This window comes from Haliotis asinina, chromosome 15 (genome assembly GCF_037392515.1).
Source record: "Haliotis asinina isolate JCU_RB_2024 chromosome 15, JCU_Hal_asi_v2, whole genome shotgun sequence".
Lineage (NCBI taxonomy): Eukaryota > Metazoa > Mollusca > Gastropoda > Lepetellida > Haliotidae > Haliotis > Haliotis asinina.
Window position 1 is genome coordinate 13220013 of NC_090294.1, and position 23989 is coordinate 13244001.

At 37.9% G+C, this 23989-nt stretch overlaps 1 protein-coding gene across 2 annotated transcripts in view; it reads right to left on the reverse strand.

Annotated features, from left to right (window-relative positions):
* The window catches only part of LOC137266425 (serine/threonine-protein kinase 10-like), a 114150-nt gene that overhangs the window by 77069 nt on the left and 13092 nt on the right, over window positions 1-23989 (reverse strand). For both annotated transcript variants that reach the window (XM_067801918.1, XM_067801917.1), the window contains exons 2-8: window positions 14317-14481; window positions 9124-9322; window positions 4709-4781; window positions 3130-3206; window positions 2767-2884; window positions 1781-1862; window positions 800-922 (exon numbers count right to left, since the gene is read on the reverse strand). In XM_067801918.1, the coding sequence (XP_067658019.1) occupies window positions 800-922; window positions 1781-1862; window positions 2767-2884; window positions 3130-3206; window positions 4709-4781; window positions 9124-9322; window positions 14317-14481 (837 nt within the window). The remainder of the gene's footprint in view (window positions 1-799; window positions 923-1780; window positions 1863-2766; window positions 2885-3129; window positions 3207-4708; window positions 4782-9123; window positions 9323-14316; window positions 14482-23989) is intronic.

Genomic DNA, 23989 nt, shown 5'->3' on the forward strand with positions numbered 1-23989 from the left:
ACTGCCACTCCTCATTTCAAACACTGGATATAAAAATGCATCACCTACTGGGTAGTACCTTTCTTTTGGAAAACGTACATAAGGGGCATAAAAATAACAAAATAATCAAACATATAGTCTACTAAATACTTTGTTAGTTGAGCATGCTATAAGGTATCTTTATGTTCCTTTCTTAAATAGTATGTATGAAACTCTGGGGTATGTAGATTAAAACAGACTGTTGATTCATCAGTAACTTCCACTGACAGTATTAGTATGTTGGGATATGCACTGATCATAGCTTGAAATACAAACATGCACAGCTTAAAATCTGATACTTTAATGGTTTGATAAAAAAACAAACCCAAAAAACCCCCAACACTTTGCTTTTCAAATTTCATATGCCAACAAAATTTTCATATGGAATATTTTCTTTTCATTGATTTTGAAATAACTCTATTAAAAGTATGGTAAACAAGTTCAGAATTTGACATTTTTTGAACTGTTGCCCCTGACTAATGACTGAGAGTATCAGAGTATGCTGTTGGGCTACTTAACTCTAACATCATTGTGTCGGTTGCTGAAGCCTTAGCATCCACGTCTTTGTCACAAACAACAGTAACGTGAGAAAATCTGACATGCAGGTGTTAATACCAACACCTTAAATTTGACAATAAACATTCATAACAATTACAGCATTCTCAAAAAAATATCTGTACAAAAAACTCAGTGTTAGACTATCTTACAAACAAGAAACAAGAATCCATTTTTCTCAATCAGGCAAACAAGAAATAAGAACACATAGAGTTGTCTCCCTTACCTTGATTTCCTTGATATCTTCCTCCTCTGAGAGATCTGTGACAGTCTCAACAACATCAGCCTTGGCCTCAAGGATGAGGTCCAAAATAGGCTTCTTGTCCGTGTAGTTCCTTACAAAGGGGTGCTGAAATCATAAACAGGTTAAGAATCCATCCCACTAACCTCATCACATTGAGGTGATGTTAAGCCCAGCTTAATTCACTAGTGATTCTACCATGACTTCAGTAAAGACTCGATTATGATTGGTTAATTGAAGTCATTCAGAGGTATATAATCACGGTATATACCTCTGATTTTCATTATGTACGTGTTTAAAATTTAAATAATGCAGTTATGGCAGAATGGAGATAAACTCATTGTGTTGGAAAATCAGACGAATATAACAAAATTATTATAATTTTGTTATATACCTCTGATTTTCCAACACAGTATGTTTATCTCCTAATTATTTATTGGTGAAACATGGTATTAAACAACAGAGAGGGTGGGAATGCTGAGAGTAAAAGCAACACTGATCTGGACCGTATTCCAGATATATCAGGTTAGTTTGTTGTTAAAATGTTATCACAACTACAGGTATGGGTCTGACAAACCAACAACCATAACAATAATTCACCAACACCGAGGGAAAATTTGGATATGTTCATAATAATGCACTTGCACATAGGTGGCAGTAATGATAACAGAACAGTAACATAGCTCAATAGTAGCTTCGAATGAGCTTAGTCCTTTTGGGTTAATTGTGGAATCACATGCCATTTGGACAAACATCCCCATGTCTAGTGAATATATTTTTATGCCACTTTTAGCAATATTCCAGCAACATCAAAGCAGGGAGCACACATTGTACTCGTGCGGAAGTGAACCTGGGTCTTTGGCTTGATGAGCGAATGCTTTAAGCACTAGGCTGCCCCACCCTCCCCAACCCATGTCAAGATAAGAATTAACCTGTGTGTGTATCTACTAAATTTCTGTGACTTACGTTATAGAGGTCTGCAGCAGAAGGCCTCTGACCTGGTGATTTCTGAAGACATCTCCCAACAAAGTCATTAAACTCTCTCGACCTGAAAACAAATTTAGAGACATGCAACGTCTCAGTTGTTCCTCTTGTAATACACTATTTTGACTATTGTCTTAAAACAATAATGCTGTGACCTATAAAATACTGACCTGCTGAAGCATCGATGTGCTGAAACAATGCTCACTTATCCATACCACAAACTATGCAAGACTTGCAATACACTGATTACTAGTTAACACTGATGTCACCGCATCATCAATATGACAATCCTCTAAGCTATACAGAAGGAAAAAAGAGTTTACAAAATGTTATTCACTTTCCAATTACATGTATCTTGATGCACCTTGTATGAAGAGATGAACCTATTCAGTCAATAGACTGATACATTAATACAAACCCTTCCAAAATAATATCACAGCAATCTGCTAAACACGGAACATGGGAGACTCATTGGCCTTTGTCTTATTGTTAAATAATGTTAGGTAAGGTGAAAGGGATATTTCAGCCTACGATCCTGTCAAAACTGAGTCCTTGCGGCTGGAACGTGTGGAGCTAAAAAATCCACTTTAATTCAAGAGATCTTTTCTTTTTCATGGTTGTCTCAGAGTCTGGATTGTCTTTGAGTTGGGTGATGATTTGAAATTTTAAATCACTTTTGCCATGATGTTCCGAGTTGATGTGAAGTGTGACGGGTTTGTCATGCTTGTGCGTGATATCAGCGTAGTGTTCTGTTAGTTGGATTCTGAAACATCTTTTGGTTTCACCTACATACTGTTTCTTGCAGTGATTGCACGTGAGGAGGTATACTACATTACGGGACTGGCAGATGTAGCTTCGTGTTTTGAAGACCTTGTTGGTGACTGAACTGGTGAAAGTGTCACTGTTGCTTAAATAATGTTAATTAATCTGGAAGGCTATCATTTTAACAACATGTTTTCTTTATTTACCATTTGCCAGGCTTTTCTAGACGAGGTGGGTCGGATTTCTGTATCTTGATGAGGACCCTCATTGGATGCATCTCATGGTTTGGGGGCTCAATTTGTGCAAACTCGATAGCAGTGATACCTGGAACATTTACAATGGTGAATCAGTAAATGAGTACATAAGAAGTGATGAAATAGGCAGACAGATACAGAAATAATCTCCAAACTTATTTGCAAGGGGACATTCCAAGATTTTAAAAATGTTTTAGATATTCCATTATTTTTTGAGAAAGGAAACACATAAAATGCACATAAGTTGTTATAAATATGTGGGAATAAAACTTCAAATGCAAAACTGCTAGGCCGCAAGGACATTACATTACTTACCCAATGACCAGATATCAGCCTTGGAATCATAGGGTGTGTCTTTCAGGGTTTCACATAGGATCACCTCGGGAGCCATCCTGAATGGGTAGGGCACATTGTCAGGTTTACGTAACTAATATAATCAGGTCCTCTTCACAAATAATAGGGATACTGTTTTCCTGACTACAAATTTCAATAACAAAACCCTAATATGTTCACAACATATGCTGTCCATGATAATCAGTGCCTAACAATAGTTGTAACGAGGTTGCTTTTACCATTTAACCATTGTCTTAGTTGTAATATGGGAAAGTTCTCAAAACATATTCAAAACAAATACAAATGTGCAGCAACTTGTGTCTAATGCTTACTCCACAGCTGATTGCACTTTAAAACAATCACAGAAACACAGAGAACAACTCAATATTACTGCAGTTTGTTCAAATATTTGGAAGTAGGAAGTAAGACATGAATGTCAGTGTAAAAAATGAAAGCTATCTTGCACGAATATCCATGAGCATAAAATACAAACAGGTTTGTCCTCTCTAACAGGGACCTTGCTGATATAAATATTTTGTGATGATGAAAGCAACTGCACTACTTAAATCCTACATATAGCTGTAAAATGTTACCATGTGAATATATTTCTTCAGAATTTGATTTTTTAATCTTCTTAAGTTTCCGCACAGAAAAAAAAAACCCAAACAGAATGTACACAGCACATACTTGACCTTTTACAACACTAGAATGAGGCTGGACAATCCACCTGTAAACAACTGCCTTCGCTAACTACACCAAGCATCAACATGCACACAGGCCTGACCTACAGGGACACCAGGAAGTGACACAACACAGCCACCATGGCTGAAATCTGTTGTTCTCCACACAGAAACATAAGTAATTCAGAGCTCCAGATAAGCTGTGTGTGTTTCCATAAATTACTTTTATAAAACAGAATACACAAAATAAACCTTCATTACCCTTCATTACTTGAAACTGACCCAAGGGACTAAAGACAAATTGAAGGAAACAAAACAAGTCTAAAGGTGAGTTCAAACCCTGTATTCTTTAATTTGATTATTGTATTAGAAATGAATGAATTCCTTCATCAACACTGACTGGCTCCTCTAGCTTAGTGACTGCTGTGAATTACTTTCCATAAAATACATTTACCAAGTAAATGATAAATATTCATAAAATGAATTGTCTAACAGAAATTCATTCACCAACTGTATGACACATTAACTGATGTGATGCCAATGTTTAAATCACCAAGTCTCTTTCCAGGCTTCCTTTGTGTCAGCTTTTTGACTAATGTTTCATAAACAAGCCAATGCGTGTTGTAGAAACAATATTAGTGCAACATGATTATTGCTGTTGCTGTTGCTAATAAGAAGAAGAACGCACATATTTAACTCAACAATATTACAGCTATTGAGGACGACATGTATAAACTGAACCTGGACCACAATAATAACATTGACTCAGGATGTCAAAACAGTGAATTAAGTCACCAGTGTGTCTGAAAGCCACATCTGCACACAATCCCTACACTGTTCTTGCAAGGTGAAGGAATGACACTTGAATGTATCTTGCTCACCAGTAGGGAGTTCCAATGAAGGTGTCTCGGCGCTGCATGGTCTTGGTGTTCTTGGCCGATACTCCAAAGTCAGCTGCAATAGATGACGATGTTAGATTAGAACAGAATGGCTGGTTATTACCACAAAGAGAGGTGGGTTTGGCCATACTTCATGGTTTTGTTTGTTATAACTCTCAGCAATATTTCAGCTGTATGGGGCAGGTAGTAATAATCATGTGTGGTGATCAAGCAAGTGACCAACAGCATGTGCATAGATTTTTCCAATTGGGATACCATGACGTGTGAAACAAGTCACTGAGCCTGACTAAGCGATTTCGTTAGCCACCTCTTACAACATGGGTCCCTGAAGACATTTCTAACATGGATCTTCATGGGATACTTAAGTGTACAGATCACATCACTGAGACAGCTGTGGAATGGCATGTTTCGGGAAGGCATATCATGGGTTAAAAAATCCCATCGCCTGACATGCGGGACAAGTCAGTTTTCATTTTGGGCAATCAAACATTGGTATCTTACTTGTCTGTGGACTACTAGATAATTTCCACTCATGATTTCAATCTACAAAAAATCTTGGATTTCATTTCATATCTGCTCATAACGAAGCTATTAAAGTTCCAATAACAATAAAGTAGAGCTAGTAGAGAGTGAAATTATCACTCTTCGATAAACAGTCCAGTAAACATTAACATCACCCATTGTGTCATGAAATCAAGGCAAGTGGAAATTAGTCAGAACAAGTTACTTTCTTGAAGTCACTTGCCCTGAGGCAAGAGGCTTTTCAAAATATTTTTGGACACCTGCATATCAGTATATTAAGATTCACCATGTAATACAACCTAATACATTTTCTGTTTGGGGTGATACTTTCTCAGATCAGATTCTAGAACTGTTGTTGCATTGAGTCTTATCCGGGATTCAGACCCAAACTCTTGCATCAGGCACCTATAGTCTGTGATCTGTCATCAGACTTCCATTTGTGGTAGTCGCTGAGACTGTATAAGCAAGATGGAATAACCTTGTGCTGGTAACTAGGTGCCTAGTAACTAGTCTGAGGATATGGATCTGAATCCCAGATCTGTATTAGCATCTGTACTTCACTTACAAAGTGTAATCCCAAACATGCTACATTTGACTGTGTTTGAAATAGCATCGTGTTTTCAGACCATATAATACACCTTAGCTGCATGGAAAACCAGCCAATGTTGCGTGTTGATCCTGTCATTGTATTGATCAAGGAAGTAATATCTTATCAAGTGACATCATGTAACATTATTGTGACACTGTGCTGTTAGTTCCTACAACCAACACAGAAGGATATTCACATGGGCTAACGGATCACACACGCACAATATCAGGAAATGAGTCTGGTGATGTGATTGAAATGTGGCTGACACTCCATCCTCAATGTGAAACATTTTCTTCTTAACTGCAGTTGTTTACAAACACAATCTGGGAACGAGGAAGACAAAAACAATATTTATAAGTGATAATGATAAAAAGAAAATATGGTATTTGAATTTACTTGAAATTCAATCACAAAAGTTACTTCCCTTTCAAAAGTGATCAGTGACAATGTTTGTGCTGAAACAGTCAACATGAAGAACAAAAACGCTGTTCCTAAACTCTTAAACCTAGATTCTGAACTGAAGGTTCATCCCATACTCAGGTGATACTAACCCCTTGCCCTGTGACTGGTCATCTATTATCATTATTTAGGTAAGTTGTTTGTTTGTTTGTGAGGGAGGGAGGGAGGGAGAGAGGGAGGATGGTTCTACAACACTTTTTAGCAACATTCCAGCAACATCATGGTAGAGAGACACTGGAAATGGGCTTCAACTCATGTGAGGAATGAAACAAATCCAGTTCTTATGCGTTACAAGCCAATGCTTTAACTACTAGGCTACCCCTCCACAACCTGTGGGTGGTGAGACTAGGAAATGGGGTTTCATGAAAAATAAAGAAGACAGTCACAGTGAAAGTGGGTGGGACATGAAAATATATCATGATAGTTGTATGTTTTCATGCATAAAAAACTGAAATTTAATTGATACATTGACTTGTCCTTGGATCATAAACAACTGCCACATCTGGAATGGTGGGGATGGAGAGGAGGGGAGAAGAACCATGTAAAAAATTAAAATTAAAAACGTTGCAAATGGTGTGGGTGGGCTGAATATATATCTGACACAATCCTGCAGTCACTAACTGACAGATTGAATCATGCAGACACAGATGGAGAGACAGACACACAAGACATACAAAATAGATGTGAGTCGAAAATAGGAAAAGCAATTGCCGGAATCTGGAATGAGTTGCAAGTGAGTATTCAAACACTTTTTTCAAATGAACTCTGGACTTGCTATGGCATCTTGTTACACCTGGCATCAGGTCCACTTTTTTACAGAATGGAGACAATAATTACATAACCTGTTTCTAAAAATACTATTCAAACCCAAAGTATAGTCCTGATAATGGTTCAGATATTTGTCTTGCCATTACAATCTTTCAAATTTGTTATATGACACTCCTAAAAAATAATGTTTTTCAGCTTCACTTTAATCCATGCCATACACACACAACATCAATTGACAAATGTGTCATTAAAAAACCCAGTAAAATTATATTACAACAAATTCGAATGATCCATGGTAAATTCACCATATTTACAATTCTATTCAAAGTAAGAATCATTAATTTTGTGGTCTCAATGTAGGATTAAATTATTAAGGCTGAAATTATAATACCATTTTGTTTAAGTGATAATTTTTAATTAAAAACTTTCAGTTCTATTTTAAAAGGGGTGGCAGCAGCAAAGTGTAAATCCATTAACCACAACCAGCAACACTACACATCTGTTATTTACCAACAGTGTTGTAGTGCAGAAGAGTCGAGCCTGAGGCTTAGGCTGACAAATCTATACAAATGGTTGTACACCAGTCATGTAGCTGCAGATGAACCTGTTGCTGCAGAATAACAACAGTGAACAGGCTGGTACAGCTGACCTACTTCACACACAGGCAGGTCACAGCTTTGTATCTACCATGTCTATATAAATGCTCACATACAGGAAAAGGAGGAGATAGCTAGCAGCTTCACCCACCCTGATGTATTGTGTGTTGCTGGGTACTAGACTAATGCTCAGTCTCTGAATGTATCATATTTTGACACAAACAAATAATTCCAAATAAATTAAAGCGGGTACCACTGAGGTGGTAGATTCTGAGCCTCAGAATATCTTCATTTGCTTCACTTAAGATTGAAGAAAGAGCTGAGCAGAAGGGGAAATAATGCGGTTCAGGGTCTTTGATAAAGGCCACTTGGGTGTACCTGCTTCATATGGAACTGTCTGAGTGAGTGAGTTAGGTTTGATGCTGCTTTTAGCAATATTCCAGCAATATCATGACGGGACACCAGAAACAGGCTTCACCCATGTGGGGAATCGAACCTAGGTCTTTGGCATGACAAGCAAACATTTTAACCACTTGGCTATCCCACCACCCCTTATTGTGATGAGGCCTCATTGAAGGTATAACATAAGTTAGATGTAATGATCCTCCTTGACTGCTAAAAGATCTAGATCATAAATATATGATGTTTCTGTGTGGATGTAGCTATAAAAATATCCATGCTTTTTTTCATCCAAACAGTTTCTGATCCTGTCACAAAACCATCCTCATTAAATGAGCATTCTACTAAGGGCACAGAAACAGGGCTCTTGATATGTAGTGCTATACAAATGTCTGATTTGATTTGATTTGATTTGATTCAAGGCTGTTTTTGATAATGCAATGATACAGTCACAAATTGGCAGCTGATTCCAATTGAGGACATAAGTGAGTGTTTTCCACTCCTAAATTTTTTCTTGTATTACCTTTACCAAATGTACTATTCAGACAGCATGAAAAACAAAATGCAGCAGATTTATAACTTCATGTAACTCATGTGTTCGGATTTGGAAAAGACTTCAATAATCTGAGTTATCAAGGCTTTCACACCAACCAGCAATTCCAGACAGGTATGGGATATAACTTTGTGCAAACTGTCATGCTATCTTAGGCCATTTGATCACCACGCCCCTTAAAGTATACATAAAGCACACGTAGTGTGCCACGTCAGCCATGAAACAGGCTCAGCATAATCGTAATAGCTCAAACACAAGATCTGACCAATCAAAACATGGGTCAATGATTGTGGCTAATTCAGCTGACTAATCCCACAAGATTATGAAAACAAACCACCTGATTGTCACCTGTCATTCCAAAAGGACATACTTATGTTCCACTGACCAGTTATATGAAAGGCGGACATTCACTGGATTTACATCATCTTGTTTCCTTGTCATGGTATTGTTAGCAACACATCTGAGTCTTTGAACAACCAGACTACTAGACAGTATCCAAAGTTGTACATACCCAGTTTGACATCCCCGTCCATGGTGAGAAGGACGTTACCAGCCTTCAGGTCCCGATGGATGACCTTTTTCAAATGGATGAATTCAAGAGCACTGCACATCTCATGAAGGACATAACGGATCTGGTCTTCGGACAGGGGCTTCTCCAGGTCGACCATGATGCTGTCCAGAGCTCCTCCTCCACAGAACTCGATGAACATCTGCAACACGGCATTTCATGGTCAACAGTCTAAACAAAACACATTTGACTACCACTGTGATCATGCAAAAAAGCATTGTTTTTTGTTTTATTGTTATTTTTAGACTACTAACAACTTGGCTTACTAGATAGGAGAGAATTTTACTACACTTGGGCTTCAAACTTGTGACTTAAGTTGCAGATTGGGTCAGTTTGTGACCAAAACACAGAATAAGGGTATGACGTTTGATGTGACCCTATACAAAGAAAATCCTTCTTTAGGTGTAGTGACAGTCGTGTTTGATTATTCCTCACAATGTGCAGATTGATCATCGGAGCTTAATGACCCATCAACAATTGATAGTAATCGTAAAACTAATCACAAAACTCACATGGTCAATAATGGTACAGAATCATAACACTGTGCAAACAAAACTGGCATGGCCGATTAATACCAACATACCATGATCGAGGATACTGATACTTCCTGTTGAAACATGGATGTGAGTATGTTGTTTACATCACAGTTTTATGAATTAGGAAATTATATCAGTTGTTTTTGTCTTGATTTAATAAAGATAAGGAAAAACCATTTTTCATTTAGCTTAATTTAATGATTTACTTCAAGTGGGGAAGTGAACCAGGGTTTGGGGGGTGATAAACATTGAACCACATTCTTTGGTGTGATGAACATTGTACCCACATGGAGAATGGAATAATATACTGCAAATAAATACAAGTCACATTATGAAGATTTATCGATGACACCAACAAGACAGCGATTGATCTCATCTGTGATTTTCTAAACACTGTCCTTGGATCCCTTTAAATTATAGAAAGATATCTACCATCATCCTTTCTATCTCAATTTAGCTTTTATACAAGGTGCCTGTCAATGTTCATAACCAGTGCAAGTTAAAGATATCAGGACAAAATTGGCTAGTATATAGTATTAATCAATCACTACAAACTGCAGCTTCCATAACTGTAATTTATCTTTTCAATCTCTGTTTGCACTTGCTGAAATCCATGCTACCAAGCTTAAACGAACACATGCATCTGGCGGTGCACTCAAAGCTTTAATACGACTGGTTAGGATTTTATAAAGAGGTTCCAGTTTTATGTCACTCACAGAGGTAATAAATGATTTGGAAAAAGCATGCCACAACAGACTGAAATCAGTTAAGCAAGATTCATATTAGACTTTGAACCTATGGAAAGACCCTTAAGATCAGTATAAGAACTGGTCTTCAGCAACTCATGCTAAAGTGCAAGAGGTGACTAACAGGATTGCGTGGTCAGGTTCACTGATTTGGTTGACACGTCATGATATTCCAAATTTCGTAGATCGATGCTGCTAAACAATCTGTGGGCATTAGTGGGTAGAACTGGTGCCCTGTAACCAGTATCCAGTACCTATGTCCATCACTACAATACACTGAATAGATTTGCTGGTTAGGCTTTTTGACTTAGCTGAAAGCACACTGATGCTTAGGCTTTCAGTAATTGGTCTGCATGGACCACATAACACTACTGGGGTAGCCTAGTGGGCAGAGTGTTCGCTAGTCATGCTGAAGGATGGGGTTTGAGTGAGTGAGTGAGTGAGTTTAGTTTTATAATTGTCCAGCTATATGGCGACGGTCTGTAAATAATTGAGTCTGGACCAGACAATCCAGTGATCAACAACATGAGCATCGATCTGCGCAATTGGGAACCATTGACATGTGTATACCAAGTCATATTCCAGCTATATGGCGACGGTCTGTAAATAATTGAGTCTGGACCAGACAATCCAGTGATCAACAACACGAGCATCGATCTGCGCAATTGGGAACCATTGACATGTGTCAACCAAGTCAGCGAGCCTGACCACCCGATCCCGTTAGTCGCCTCTTACGACAAGCTGAGTCGCCTTCTGTGGCAAGCATGGGTTGCTGAAGGCCTATTCTACCCCGGGACCTTCACGGGTTGATGGGGTTTGAGTCCTACTTGGGTGAAATATGTGTAGCCCATTCACTGCACTCCTTGCCATGAAATTGCTTTGCTACGACTAAAAGTAACATGGAACAATATTCACTTACATACACTTGACAAAGGTTTAACATAGCCAATATCATTAACATTAATCAGTTTCTGTTTCTGAAATTCACACAACAAACAAAGGACACACCAAGCATACCTTACACAGAGTAGGAAGTACTCTAACAGTTCCAGATGCTAACTGCCCAAAAACTTGCAACACATCCAACATGATTAACTACTTTGCAGGTGGCAGTTTCAAGTCAGTGGCCAAATGCTTGGATAAATTCTACTTGTAACAATATTTAAGCATTATTCATCATTCTGCGTATTATATGAAAAGAAATAACACCAGAATGTGATCACTTACATCACACTACCATGAAATCATGTCAACAAATAATCAAGTAATAATATACGAAGGGAAATATATATATGGGATCACATGAAAGGACAAATGTTCCTTTACTTTTTTCAAAGGTTTCTTCACAAGCTTTGTATCGCATAGCTTGTGTAGAAACCAGGGTGAAAAAAAAGGAAGACTTGTACTTTCATGTGATCCCTTATATTCCCTCTTCAGTATATTCATGGATACATTGACGCTTACAGACAGCAAAACATTTCCTTATCTGCTAGACTACAACACTGCGTGTTGAAATTCTCTTATCACAAGCACAGTTAACATTAGCCTCATGAGTAATGTGTAGTGTCCATGGTGTATTGATCAGTAACTGTGAGTACTGTTTCCTCTGTTTGTTGGTTATCACTTGACATTTCCTGTGTTACAGCTATTCTCATGTCTCTTTTTTGGCCAGTGGTTTGCAACACACAATCTTGTAGATCTGACTTGTGTCTGTTCATTCATTCTTTAATACCACAGAAAGCTATACTGAATCTACATGATGGCAGCTTGTTAATATTTAGACCAGAAATTCCAATGTTCAGCATTTTGAGCCACAATCCACACCATCATGCTACAATGATGCATTATCACCCTGGTCTCTGATGACCTGATTAATTCGGTCTCCTGCAATCAGCGTAAGTTTGAATGGGGACCTGGTGTTGGAACCCATAGAATCAGGGAAATGGGTAAGTTTAACCAATACTACAGTAACACAACTGCATGTCTGCATATGATGCAGGTCAAGGAGTGAGTTTGGTTTTACGCTGTTTTCAAGCATATTCCAGCAATGACATGGAGGGAGATACCAGAAAAGGCTTTATACCTTGTACCCATTGCGTATGATGCAGGTCAAGGAGTGAGGTTGGTTTGATGCTGTTTTCACCCATATTCCAGCAATGACATGGAGGGAGATACCAGAAAAGGCGTTATACCTTGTACCCATGTGGATACTGAATTTGGGTCTTCAGTTTAACAAGCCAAACACCTGGCTACCTCATTTCCAAAAGATGTTACCAACTTGGGAATCATACAAAAAAAGGCTTAAGTGAAGAGTAGCGAAAGCAGAATCAAGGACACTGGAATGTATTGAACTAGCTTCACACATTTATACACCAGCTATATGCGATAGTCTGCTAATAATGACTCTGGACCAGACAATCCAGTGATCCAGAGCATGAGCACCGATCTGCACAATCAAGGACCGATGACTAGTAAGTGAGTCTGACCACATGATCCCATTAGCTACCTCTTATAACAAGCATAGGTTACTGAAGATCAATATTCCAACCCAGACCTTACAGGTCAACTGAACTAATGTCCGAGTACACTAATGGTGATTTCAGGTCAAAACACCAGTAACCTAGGCTTCTAAGAGGTAACTGTATCAGGTGGTAAATGGGTAGATGTATGTTCATGATACTGATCCCTGGATTGTTGTTTTTAACAGGTGACTGTCACACATGCATTTGTCGAGTAATGAGTGCAGCAGTATGTCATGACTTGATGCCATTTGTCAAATATGAGCAAGTGGGTGAGTATGGTTTTAGACCGCTTTCTGCAATATTCCAGCAGTCTCATGGTGAGGGATTCACACACTGTACCCATGTGGAGAATCAAACCCAGGCCTTCAGTGTTACAAGGGAACGCTTTAACCACAAGGATACCCCATCTCCCTCTAACAGGAGCAGATTAGATTAAGAAATATATACTATCACTTAGACTTGTGACTATGGAAGCACATCAAATTAAAGAATAATCACTCATGGATTAAAAGGGTGTATTTTTCTCTTTGTCTAGCAATCACTTTTAGAATTATTTTCCTTTAGCAGTTAACTGTTGTGCAAGAAGCAAACTAGCTTAGTATGAGCTGTGTCAATGTGCACATTTCTTTCTGAGTCTATCATTGTTACTTACGGCTGTAACCAAATTGATTTCTAACTGGGATAAACTATTAAGGTAATAAGCTGTTGGACTGGCAACAAAGAGAACAATGAGCACCTGTCTGAAAGGTCATGATCATGATGTACAGTCACATTATTCAAAACAAGCATTGTCAGCATTTTCTACAGAACTCAAGGTGTTCTCTACACAAGCACATCAGCTAATCTAGTGAAGGTTTCAGGGAACACATATCATGAGAATATGTTTTTACTCCCAATAATATTTCATAATTATTACATTAAGCTGCCTATGTTATCAGCCTGGCAGAATCTGACACTGTAAAGTTTTGAGGGGGTTGTTCCTTTGATAATTCTGTATCTAGTCATTTCATGTTTCAGATTTGAACTTCCCAAGAAAAATACCTCATAGTAAAGTGTTAATGCAAAAGAGGATACATTTTCTTGAATGAGGGAGCAGTGTGGTAGCCTAAGGGTTAAAGCATCTTCATGCTGAAGACCCAGGCTTGATTCCTCACATGGGTACACTGTGTGAAGCCCATTTCTGGTGTCCCTGGCCGTGATCTTGCTGGAATATTGCTAATAGCATAAAATCATATTCACTTACTCATGAAATGAGAGCAGTTTCGATCTATAACCTTACGATATCACATACTAGTTTATATGCATATGAAGTGAAAAAATATTTTTACTTACAGACAATTTTCCATCGAAAAAGTAGGCCTCATGTAATCCGACGACATTCTCATGCTTGCACTCTGACAGGATGTTGATCTCCACAGAGAAGTCCTCGAGATCATCATCTCCCTTGATCTCCACTTGCTTCAAAGCAGCAAAAGTCTTCTTCTCCTTGTTTTCCGCCTAGACAGAAACAAGTTTATTAGTATCATGAAAAGAAACAGAATTATAGGTGTGATAGTGATTGAACATGGAGTCTTGGACACTGACTCTGTTGTACAAAGTGGTCTTGGTGCTCCCCTACCATAGCACAGACTTACGACTGGAGTAGCTCTATGTTAGCTTGGTACAATGGGTTCAATTTGCTCCAAAATATGGAGAGGAAAAACTGAATGAAGCTGAACTCATTAGTTCCGTATAGTGATCTGTTTCAACAATGTCTTTGAGAGGCATTGTAGAAGTTGGGAAAGAACAATGCCAAATTTCATAACAACTTGTTTTATTTCAGGAACGTGACATTTCAATACAGATACAATGGTACATAAATCACATTCATAAAATAAGTGAAGATGTAACCAATAAACTTTGTTGATATTGCTTCAAAATATGCTTAAGAATATAAAAACGTTTGATAGCATATGATGACAAAATGGCTGAGAACATTTACAACTGAACCTACCAGAACAAAATGGTGCTATCACACTAAAATCATAAAAAATCCTTTTGTCAAAGGATCTAGGCAAGCTGTGTGAGGCTATTTGGAAATGTGACAGAAAGAAACTCTTGACAGTGGAAGAGTTCAGTATAATGTACTTATCAACACCCTGACATTCACTGTTATGCACACAGTGACTTTCAATCGCATATCAACTTTTAATAACACATTCTTATATACTATCAAATCTGTAATTTGTAAAGATCTCCCTTACTTTTTGTAAGTATTTTAAAAATACATACTGATCTGAAACCCTGTCTATATAAAGCAAAACTGCAAATCCTGAAATCAAAGGGAGTATGATGGACAGCACCAAGCACACCAGGAACCTACGACTGCACGTTCCAATCCTGGATCCTGCTTTGCTCTGAATGTGTTCTAAGTTTTGTCAGTACAATATTCATAGTTGGGGCAATTTGTCCCAGACTAAGCTTACACAGAAATACAAATGAAATGCAGTGTACAGGACATTAAAATCAACTCACTTTCTGAAATAAAGTACAATCACCCACAGTGTGAAAACAAGTTTAAGAGAGGACAGATGAAACTCTATGTACATGCACACTCTGAAGAGTTTGATATTTGTCTTATGTGTAACAACTTACTCAGCAGTAAGTATATTACAATCTACAATCAATACATTTGCTTTTGTACATTATCTTTGCAAATAGAGATCTAACAGCAGGTGTGGGCTGTTCTGAAATTGCCCAAAAGCATATTTTCTAAATGTAGTACAATATCTATTGCATGCACGTCACTGATAAGCCCACTTCCTGGTACAGTATAATTAAAGCAGGAGTAGGATTTCTTTCAATACTGTGTTGAACATCTATTCGGAAATTGCTGCATTTTATCTTGGTACATGTCTGTTAACTACTCTTGATATGACTGCCCATCACTGTAACCATTTGTGCGTGTCTAGTTATATTCATCCTCGACATCTCCACGGTGAATTATCCAATAAGTCTCAACTCTACTCTGGATATATCTGTGGCTCTGCCCGATAAATTTATTACCTCCCTTGACTGGTTTTTCATCAAATCAGGTGTCTATGCTGGGAAGTTGACGAATCAATCACAAGTTGCTTTTGCATCCTAAATTATCAAACCGATTAAACTTGGCAACACAAACCATGCAGAAGTGCTCTGAAAGAGGTAGAAGTAGTTCTTGCATATATCTTTTATATGTTTTTTTTTTTTAAAAAATTCAGACCTATCAATTTGTCTGTATGTTTTCCCCCAAATCTAAATCACACTATGAATAAACCTTTGCAGCTGCGACTACTATCTTTGTTGACACTGGCAGCAGCTTAGCTGATTGGCGGCAGCTTAGCTGATTGGCTACTGTGAGAATGGGGAGCCAGCAAAGGGAGGTAATAAAATTATCAGGCCGACCCAGAGATGCATCCAGGGTATAGTGGCAATTTATTGGAACGTTTACCCTGAAGATATCGAGGATGAGTTAAATTGTATATGGTCTTATGTGATACTCGAGACTGTCCCAATGGGGGACTAAATTGTGCAAAATCGCAAACCTGACACAGGGAAGTATGAGTGAGTTTATTTTTACGCCGCTTTTTAGCAATATTCCAGCAATATCGCGGTGGAGGACACCAGAAAATGGGCTTCACACACTGTACCCATGTGGGAAATCGAACCTGGGTCTTCAGCGTGACGGGACAGGGAAGTATGAACATAGGTTTGAAGCTTAATGCAAAAGGGGGTTGATGCACTACATCCCAATATCAAATTTTCAAAATCAGACTCATGGTGACGAAAAACATTATTGACTACTGCCTATTCGTCTCTCCTCGCCGTCTTTGATGATATTTATGCCACTTCGGGATGCTATGGCTGCCGTTTTTGGATGCTGTGACAGCCATTTTGTATGCTCAGCAACCATTCTCGGATGCTGTTGTAGCTGATACGTGAGTTTTGTTTCCATTTTCCGTTACAGGGGCTTTGTTTCGGTTCTAGAGGATATTGCGTCTGTGTGATTTTTGTTCTGTTTTGGTGTATATGAGTTCAGCTTTGATGATTTGTTCACCGTTTGTATGGTTGGTCTGAGTTGGGATATTATGATGTCAACCAAATCAGTGAGCCTGACCACCTGTTGCCAAACTTCTAAAACAGGGGTCCAGATTGGTTTTCTTGTCTGGGCTTAGATTTTTGAAGCTCTCTTAGTGCTAAGACAGTCTTAAGTGCGATACATTAACATTAACTGATGACTATCTTAACGCTAAAAGAGCTTCGAAAATCTAGGCCCTGGACATTACCTGATTGTTATCAAAACTACTGGTTTGATATTTTTGGGCTTTATATATGCTTAAAGAGAGTGTTCAAAACAACCTTCAAGCAAGAACACATGAAACTGGATAACGTTGAGTCAGGTCTGAATAAAATTAGAAGTTTCCTGACCCATGGACAGTTTGACAATGTCATGAGCTTATTTGTGATGACCCCTTGATGTGGGTCCAATATGTCAAAGGTTATCAGCTTGAGGAAGTTGTGCATTCAAAAGCTCATCGAACATACTTAACTGTGTTGTAAATTAAATACTTTCAGGCAATGTTGATAGGACTGGTTGGTTGCCTTTGGGTTATCAGCTGTGGTTTGGAACAATGTTTTTTTGTTCTGTTTTTTTCTTTTTCTTTTTTAACAGGGTGGGTGTGGGGGTGTTTCAGACATTGCTAAATCACAACTGGGCAAAATAATGAAAATTATTTTGAAATTTGAGTCTAGCACATGGATCTATTTAGGATTCTAAACTATGTACCATTGGCAAGCATGTGTTGAAGATTGTTCAAGCCTTTTCTTCATTGGTACTAACATCAGTGAAATTAAGAACAACTCGACCAATCCATCACACAGACACTTGGGAGTGTTTTAATTCAAGTATGGGAATTTTTACTGACATTTGCTGCCCAAACAACCCTCTGAGTAAGTGAAGATAATCTCTGATGCATCAGATCATTTAAAATGCAATCAAATATGTTGCCCCAGGTAACTAAGGTGCAAGGTGCAGCATGAACATTGCAGATGCACAAACATGGTGAAGAATCCATCTGATTTTGCTTAAGTGGCATTTAGAAGTTGGAATGATGAATGGGAATAAAATTTATGGATTGACAACTTCTTTTATTGCACCAGATGTGATGTGTGGATGCCAAACACCACAATCAAGCACTACACACAAATCAGACATGATCTGATGACAGTCAGACAAACAAACTGCCTGATGTATAGATCTCAAGCATTTTGTCCTTGAGCATCTGATTATTGCAGAGTTGTACACGTTCAAGATTACTGCACTAATATAGCGATGTGTGTGTGTGTGTGTGTGTGTGTGTGTGTGTGTGTGTGTGTGTGTGTGTGTGTGTGTGTGTGCATGCATGTGCCTGCATGAACTATGTGTGCAAGTATGCATTGTGTTAGATATTAATGACATAATTCAGGCATAATCTTTTTAACCAATAGCCTAGTTTTCCCCTTTATGTTACAGGAATTGAAAAGTAATTGAAATCTTTGTCCTCAACCATGTCAACCACTCTGATTCCTTCCCCAGCCACAGATCAGATAAAATCTGTATTGAGAAATAAACAAATTTATTTATTTACTTTCAAATATGCCCCTACATCACAATTTGTGATATATCATTATTAGGTAGGTTTCAGACAACAGAAACCTGTCCATCACCTGTACAGCTGTCTTCCATGTCAGATTACCTCAATGTCTTGAGCCAATGCTCATGTTATCACCCACAGATTATAAAGGCCTGAGTTATCTAGTTGCAGCAGGAACAGAAATACACACAACTCCACTGGCCTGAATCAGTTAATCAGATAACAGTTTCCTAAGTCTTAATCCACAATCATCCTAACTCTAATAGTCTTCCCGCTGCCTCAACACCATTACTCGAGTGAGCCCAAAAGGGCTAATAGATTTCAGTTTCAATTCATGTTGTTATGTTTTCACAGTCTGGACTTTCTGTTTTCTGGTTTAAACTTCTACCTACGGATTACTGTCATTATCATGTTTGCTGAACTATTCCCAGCTGGGATGCTGAATAAAGTATCATTCACTCACAACTGTAGCTGAAGGTGCGAATTGGTTAATGGCACCAACAGCAACACCTACTTGGTGTCCTGAATGAAAACAGGTCTATGGTATGTTGTGCTAGTGTTAAAATAGCATTACTATCAGACTGCCTTACTAGCCTCTGATGTTAATATCTCATGACATTAACCTGTTAACAAATGACGTGGACGTGTAAGTTTATGACCAAGTCAACTTTTCAGTAGTCTTCTAGATAAGCATATCCTCACAGAGGAGCTAATGGATTCAAACTTGTATGGCATATCACGAACTACTTTGGAGAATTCAAGTCAATGATTCAACACCTGGTACTTTGTTGGGATGGGCTCTTAAGGGCTCTGCTCATGGACTCAATTGCAACCTGTTGTCCTAATCCCTATGTACACAGTAATTCCATCAGTGAGTGAGTGAGTGAGTGAGTGAGTGAGTGAGTGAGTGAGTGAGAGTGAGCCAGCGAGCAAGTGTATCCATAAAGAAAATCAAACCCAGGTCTTTAACATTCCAACTGGATGCTTCTACCACTACACCACTTATGTTTACATTTTCCGTCAGTTATGTTCACCTATATTACTGAGTTCGTTCTGCAATGTTACTAATTATTGAGGATTACTTTCATTGAACATTTCCTTGTCCTTAGCACATACTAGTAAGTTTCAGGCTCTGGCAGAGAGGAATGAATTTTGAAAGCTGTAGGTGGGCTGGAGAAATTTGAGGTTTCTTCCTTGCTTTCATGTGATGAATGTTCATCATAACCTTGAAGCACAGTACAATAATAATTGGAACAGTGTGTTTCTGTATGCTAAAGATCATACCATAGAACTATAACATTTTCATATAGTAGCATTTCCAACCCTTATCTAAGCATATTGAGAACCTTAGCATGATTAGTATATTAGTTTATTCAGTGAGTGAATGAATTTAGTTTTTGGCTTTTATCAATATTCCAGCAATATCACATCAGTGAACACCAGAAATGGACCCTTGTGAAGGCATCACATGTGTTCATGGAGCTTGAAATTAAAGCATGGTCACAGCAATTGCATAATTATTGGATCACGTCACTAAGTTTATCAAAGTGCTACTGTGCCAAAAAAAACTTAGCGCTAAGATTTGTGTCACTCTACATTATCGAGTCCCATAGCATTAAGATTGCTTTCCACAACTGCACCTAGATTTAGTTTCTTGCATTATCCATCAAATACATTCATGTATAATGTGAAACTCCGCCTAGATTTTACTTATTTTCAAAGTCATTAATGATGATATCATCTCAGCATTTCCTGCGGCAATACAGGTCTGGTGTTATTAGCGTGATGTGTTATCTGTACTGTCAGTGCCACACCCACTGCAATGTCTGGCATCTGATTGATTCAGTGACATACTTCTAGTTCAGTAATCAGGTCACGTTAACAACAGTAGAAACTGTGTTCGATAGTCCAGAGTGTCCTATTCAGATGTGCATGTCCTTCTTGAACATATTCATATGACATGAAACTTGTTTATTGTAAGCACTGTAAATGACCTGTCTTTTCTAAACAAGGACTGCATGCTGAAACTTTCCAGGTATGATATGTAAAATGATGCAACCAGTTTGAGCAATCGACCATTAAGCTACACTGACCACTGTGAGGGAGTCAGTCTGAACCAGAAAATCCAGTAGTCAGTATTTCAAACACTGACATAATTTTTGAATATATGACATATGTCAACCAAATAACCAAAACTGACCGCCCTGTTCCTTTAATCCACCTTTCATGACAACCATGGGTTGCTGAAAACAAATTCTAACCCACATCTTCACAGTTCAAAAAAGGCCAAGCAAAGAATCAAATGTAGTCGAAGAAGTGAAAGAGCCATAAGACATTTTATCACTCGCCCGTTGAAGATACTGCATTGTAATATTTTCACTTCAATATTACACTAGTGTAATACCGCTTGACCTATGACGTCAAAATTTTTCAAAGTTGTGACGTCACAATGCTAATGTTGATGTCGTGATTTTACTAGATCTTGCTTGACTTGAAAGCTGAGAGTCCTCACACTGTAGGCAATTTCGCCTCAGTTTCTGTCAATTTATGTTGGCGAGTAATAAACAGAATACTAAACTCGCTTCCATGAAATACCATTTTCATTAAACTTGTTAAAGATTTAGTATCAAACTCGCTTTTGCTCATTTGATACCAAATCATTAATTCATTGAATAAAAATGGTATTACACGGAAGGTCGTTTAGTATCCTCTATTTATACAAAGATTGTGCAGACTACACATTGTGTGTTTTGGGACAGTGCACATCCTGTATTAGGAAAAAAACACTTTATATTTTGAAGAGTCATTTTAAAAAGGACATTTCTCTCCCATTAAACACTAAAGCATTATCTAGACGAACAGTCTCAGAAATGAACATATTCTACAGAAAAAGAATTTCCTAAAACATCTCCCCAAAATCTAGCTCAGTGGATCAACACTTTCTTCATATTCAGTAACTACAGTAATCTACCCATGCCACATAATATAAACTTTCATATGCTTTCTTGGATATGTTTGTTTTTGGAACTGGATGAGAAATTATTAACTATCATAAAGTGTTCTCTGTTTCCATTTTGGCTGACAAAATAAAACACCTTATGACTGTTAGCAAAAACACTCAAGATTTCCTGGAATGTGCACATAAATATATTATGTTTAAAGCTCAGTGGTGTGTCAAAAGGAGAAGACAAACAATAGTTCCAACTTGTTTTTAAAACAGTCACGCCTTACATTAAGCAGGCCTAGAAGAATGAAATTGATTCTAATGTCTTCACTAAATTTGTTCATATCAATAATGTTGTCCACTCTTGAAAAGACCTCACCTCTATTCCAATGGATGCTGATTTTTAGTATTTAATATTTGGTGAATTTTAATTCCAGTTATACCCGTAATTTGGCTAGATCCCTGATGGTCAATTCTGAAAGATGATTGCAAATACCTATCTGACACACGACCTCTTGTTTGCACAGTCATCTTTACTCAACACCAATGAACACCACATTTAACCATTGACGTTATCTTGTCGAGAAGCCAGCCCATTGTATCATACAATGAAGACTCCTCATAGTTGATTTTCAGATCCAGCAGATATCCCACACACCAGGATACTGTTTATGGTCTTTATAAAAGAAGCGAGATACACTAAACCCTAATAATGCTTCTAGCAACCACCTTCAACACTGTTTAATATACTCACAGAAACAAATAAGGGAACACATGAAAGTACAAACGTTCCTTTATTCTTTTCCAGGTTACTTCACAAGATGTATATTGCACTGTGGGTGAAAATCCTGCAATACAAGAAGGAACACTTGGACTTTGATGTGTTGCAGTATTTGTTTCCATGAGTATATATTTATTATAATATACCGCATTTCCTTGTAATAAACACACACAGCAAGTTATTAAATGATCATGAAAACCCAATTCAAGACATCAACAACTCTGAAAAGACCAAGGTGCTCATAAATATGAAAAATACAAGTCAATTTTAAAAATATTTGCCTCAACCAGTAGTGTAGTTACGCCCACCGTTGGAGGCATATCTACATCATAAAATGACCATGTGACACGAATGCACTACCACATGCGACAAATGTTTTTTCTGTCAAACTGTAACATTATCAATCATGGTAGGTATTTATAGAATGTAGACTCTGCTTCAGTGTGATATACCAGTGTTAAGTTAGTACAACCTGCCACAGATCAGAAAGACAGAGGCAGAATGGTCAACAAAGAAATTGATACATATTCAAGTTTGACACTGGGTGTTCAAAAGACTTTCAAATATGCCCTTCGGAATTTTAAGTGTGCAAACAAGTATGCTTCGGACCCGCCTTTGAAATTGGGAATCTAACTTCTGCACAAGGGAGCTTGATAATAAGCAGTGTAAATGTGTAAAGGGTCGCTTTCTTTGTTTTTAAAACTAATAATACCATTTTCAGTTCTGAATTTCCAGATATTTTAGTTGTTGTGTCCAGCTTCCTTATAAAGACATTAACTTTACTTTGACAAAATAAATAGTTCCTTCTAAGTGTGACATTCAATCACTCTGAACTTTGTCAAACAGTGCCATGACGTTTTCAACCTAAAATGCTAAAAACACAATAGTAACAATTGTAATCCATCATCTAGCATACTTAGACATTAATACAATTTCTTCAGGGCAATGTGACTTATTTTAGAAACTATACAGCCGCAAGTATACAACACTGACTTATTCCCTTAGCCATATTTCAAGGAAACTAGAATATATAACCAAAAAGAACCAAGAACATATATATAACTGTGATGATGATATATAGCACTTAATACATGACTTCCTTTTGATCTTTTACTCTGGTATTAAATCATACTGATACACGTTTTGACTTTACCATCCATGAGGGAGTTTATCAACACTTTCAACAATATTCCTGTTATATCACAGCAAGTGAGTGAGTTTTGTTTTATGCTGCACTGTTCACTGTTCTATAACAGTGAGTGAGAGAGTCAGTGAGTGAGTTCTGTTTTATGCTGCACTCAGCAATATCCCAAATATATGGCAGACGTCTGTAAATAATCAAATATGGATCAGACGATTCAGTGATCAAAAGCATGAGCATTGATCTACACATTGGGATTCGATGACACATGTTTACCAAGTCAGCATGCCTTACCACCTGATCCCGATAGTCTCCTCTTATGATAAGCATGGGTTACAGAAGACTAAATCTTGATGTGGCAAGAAAGTCCATTGAGCTGTTGGTCCTAGACTAGTATGGGCTTTTATATTGGAACCCACAACTCCTTTGGTATGGTACCAACAAACCCAGAAAAATTATCATGGTGAACTGGTATTCAAACCACCCAC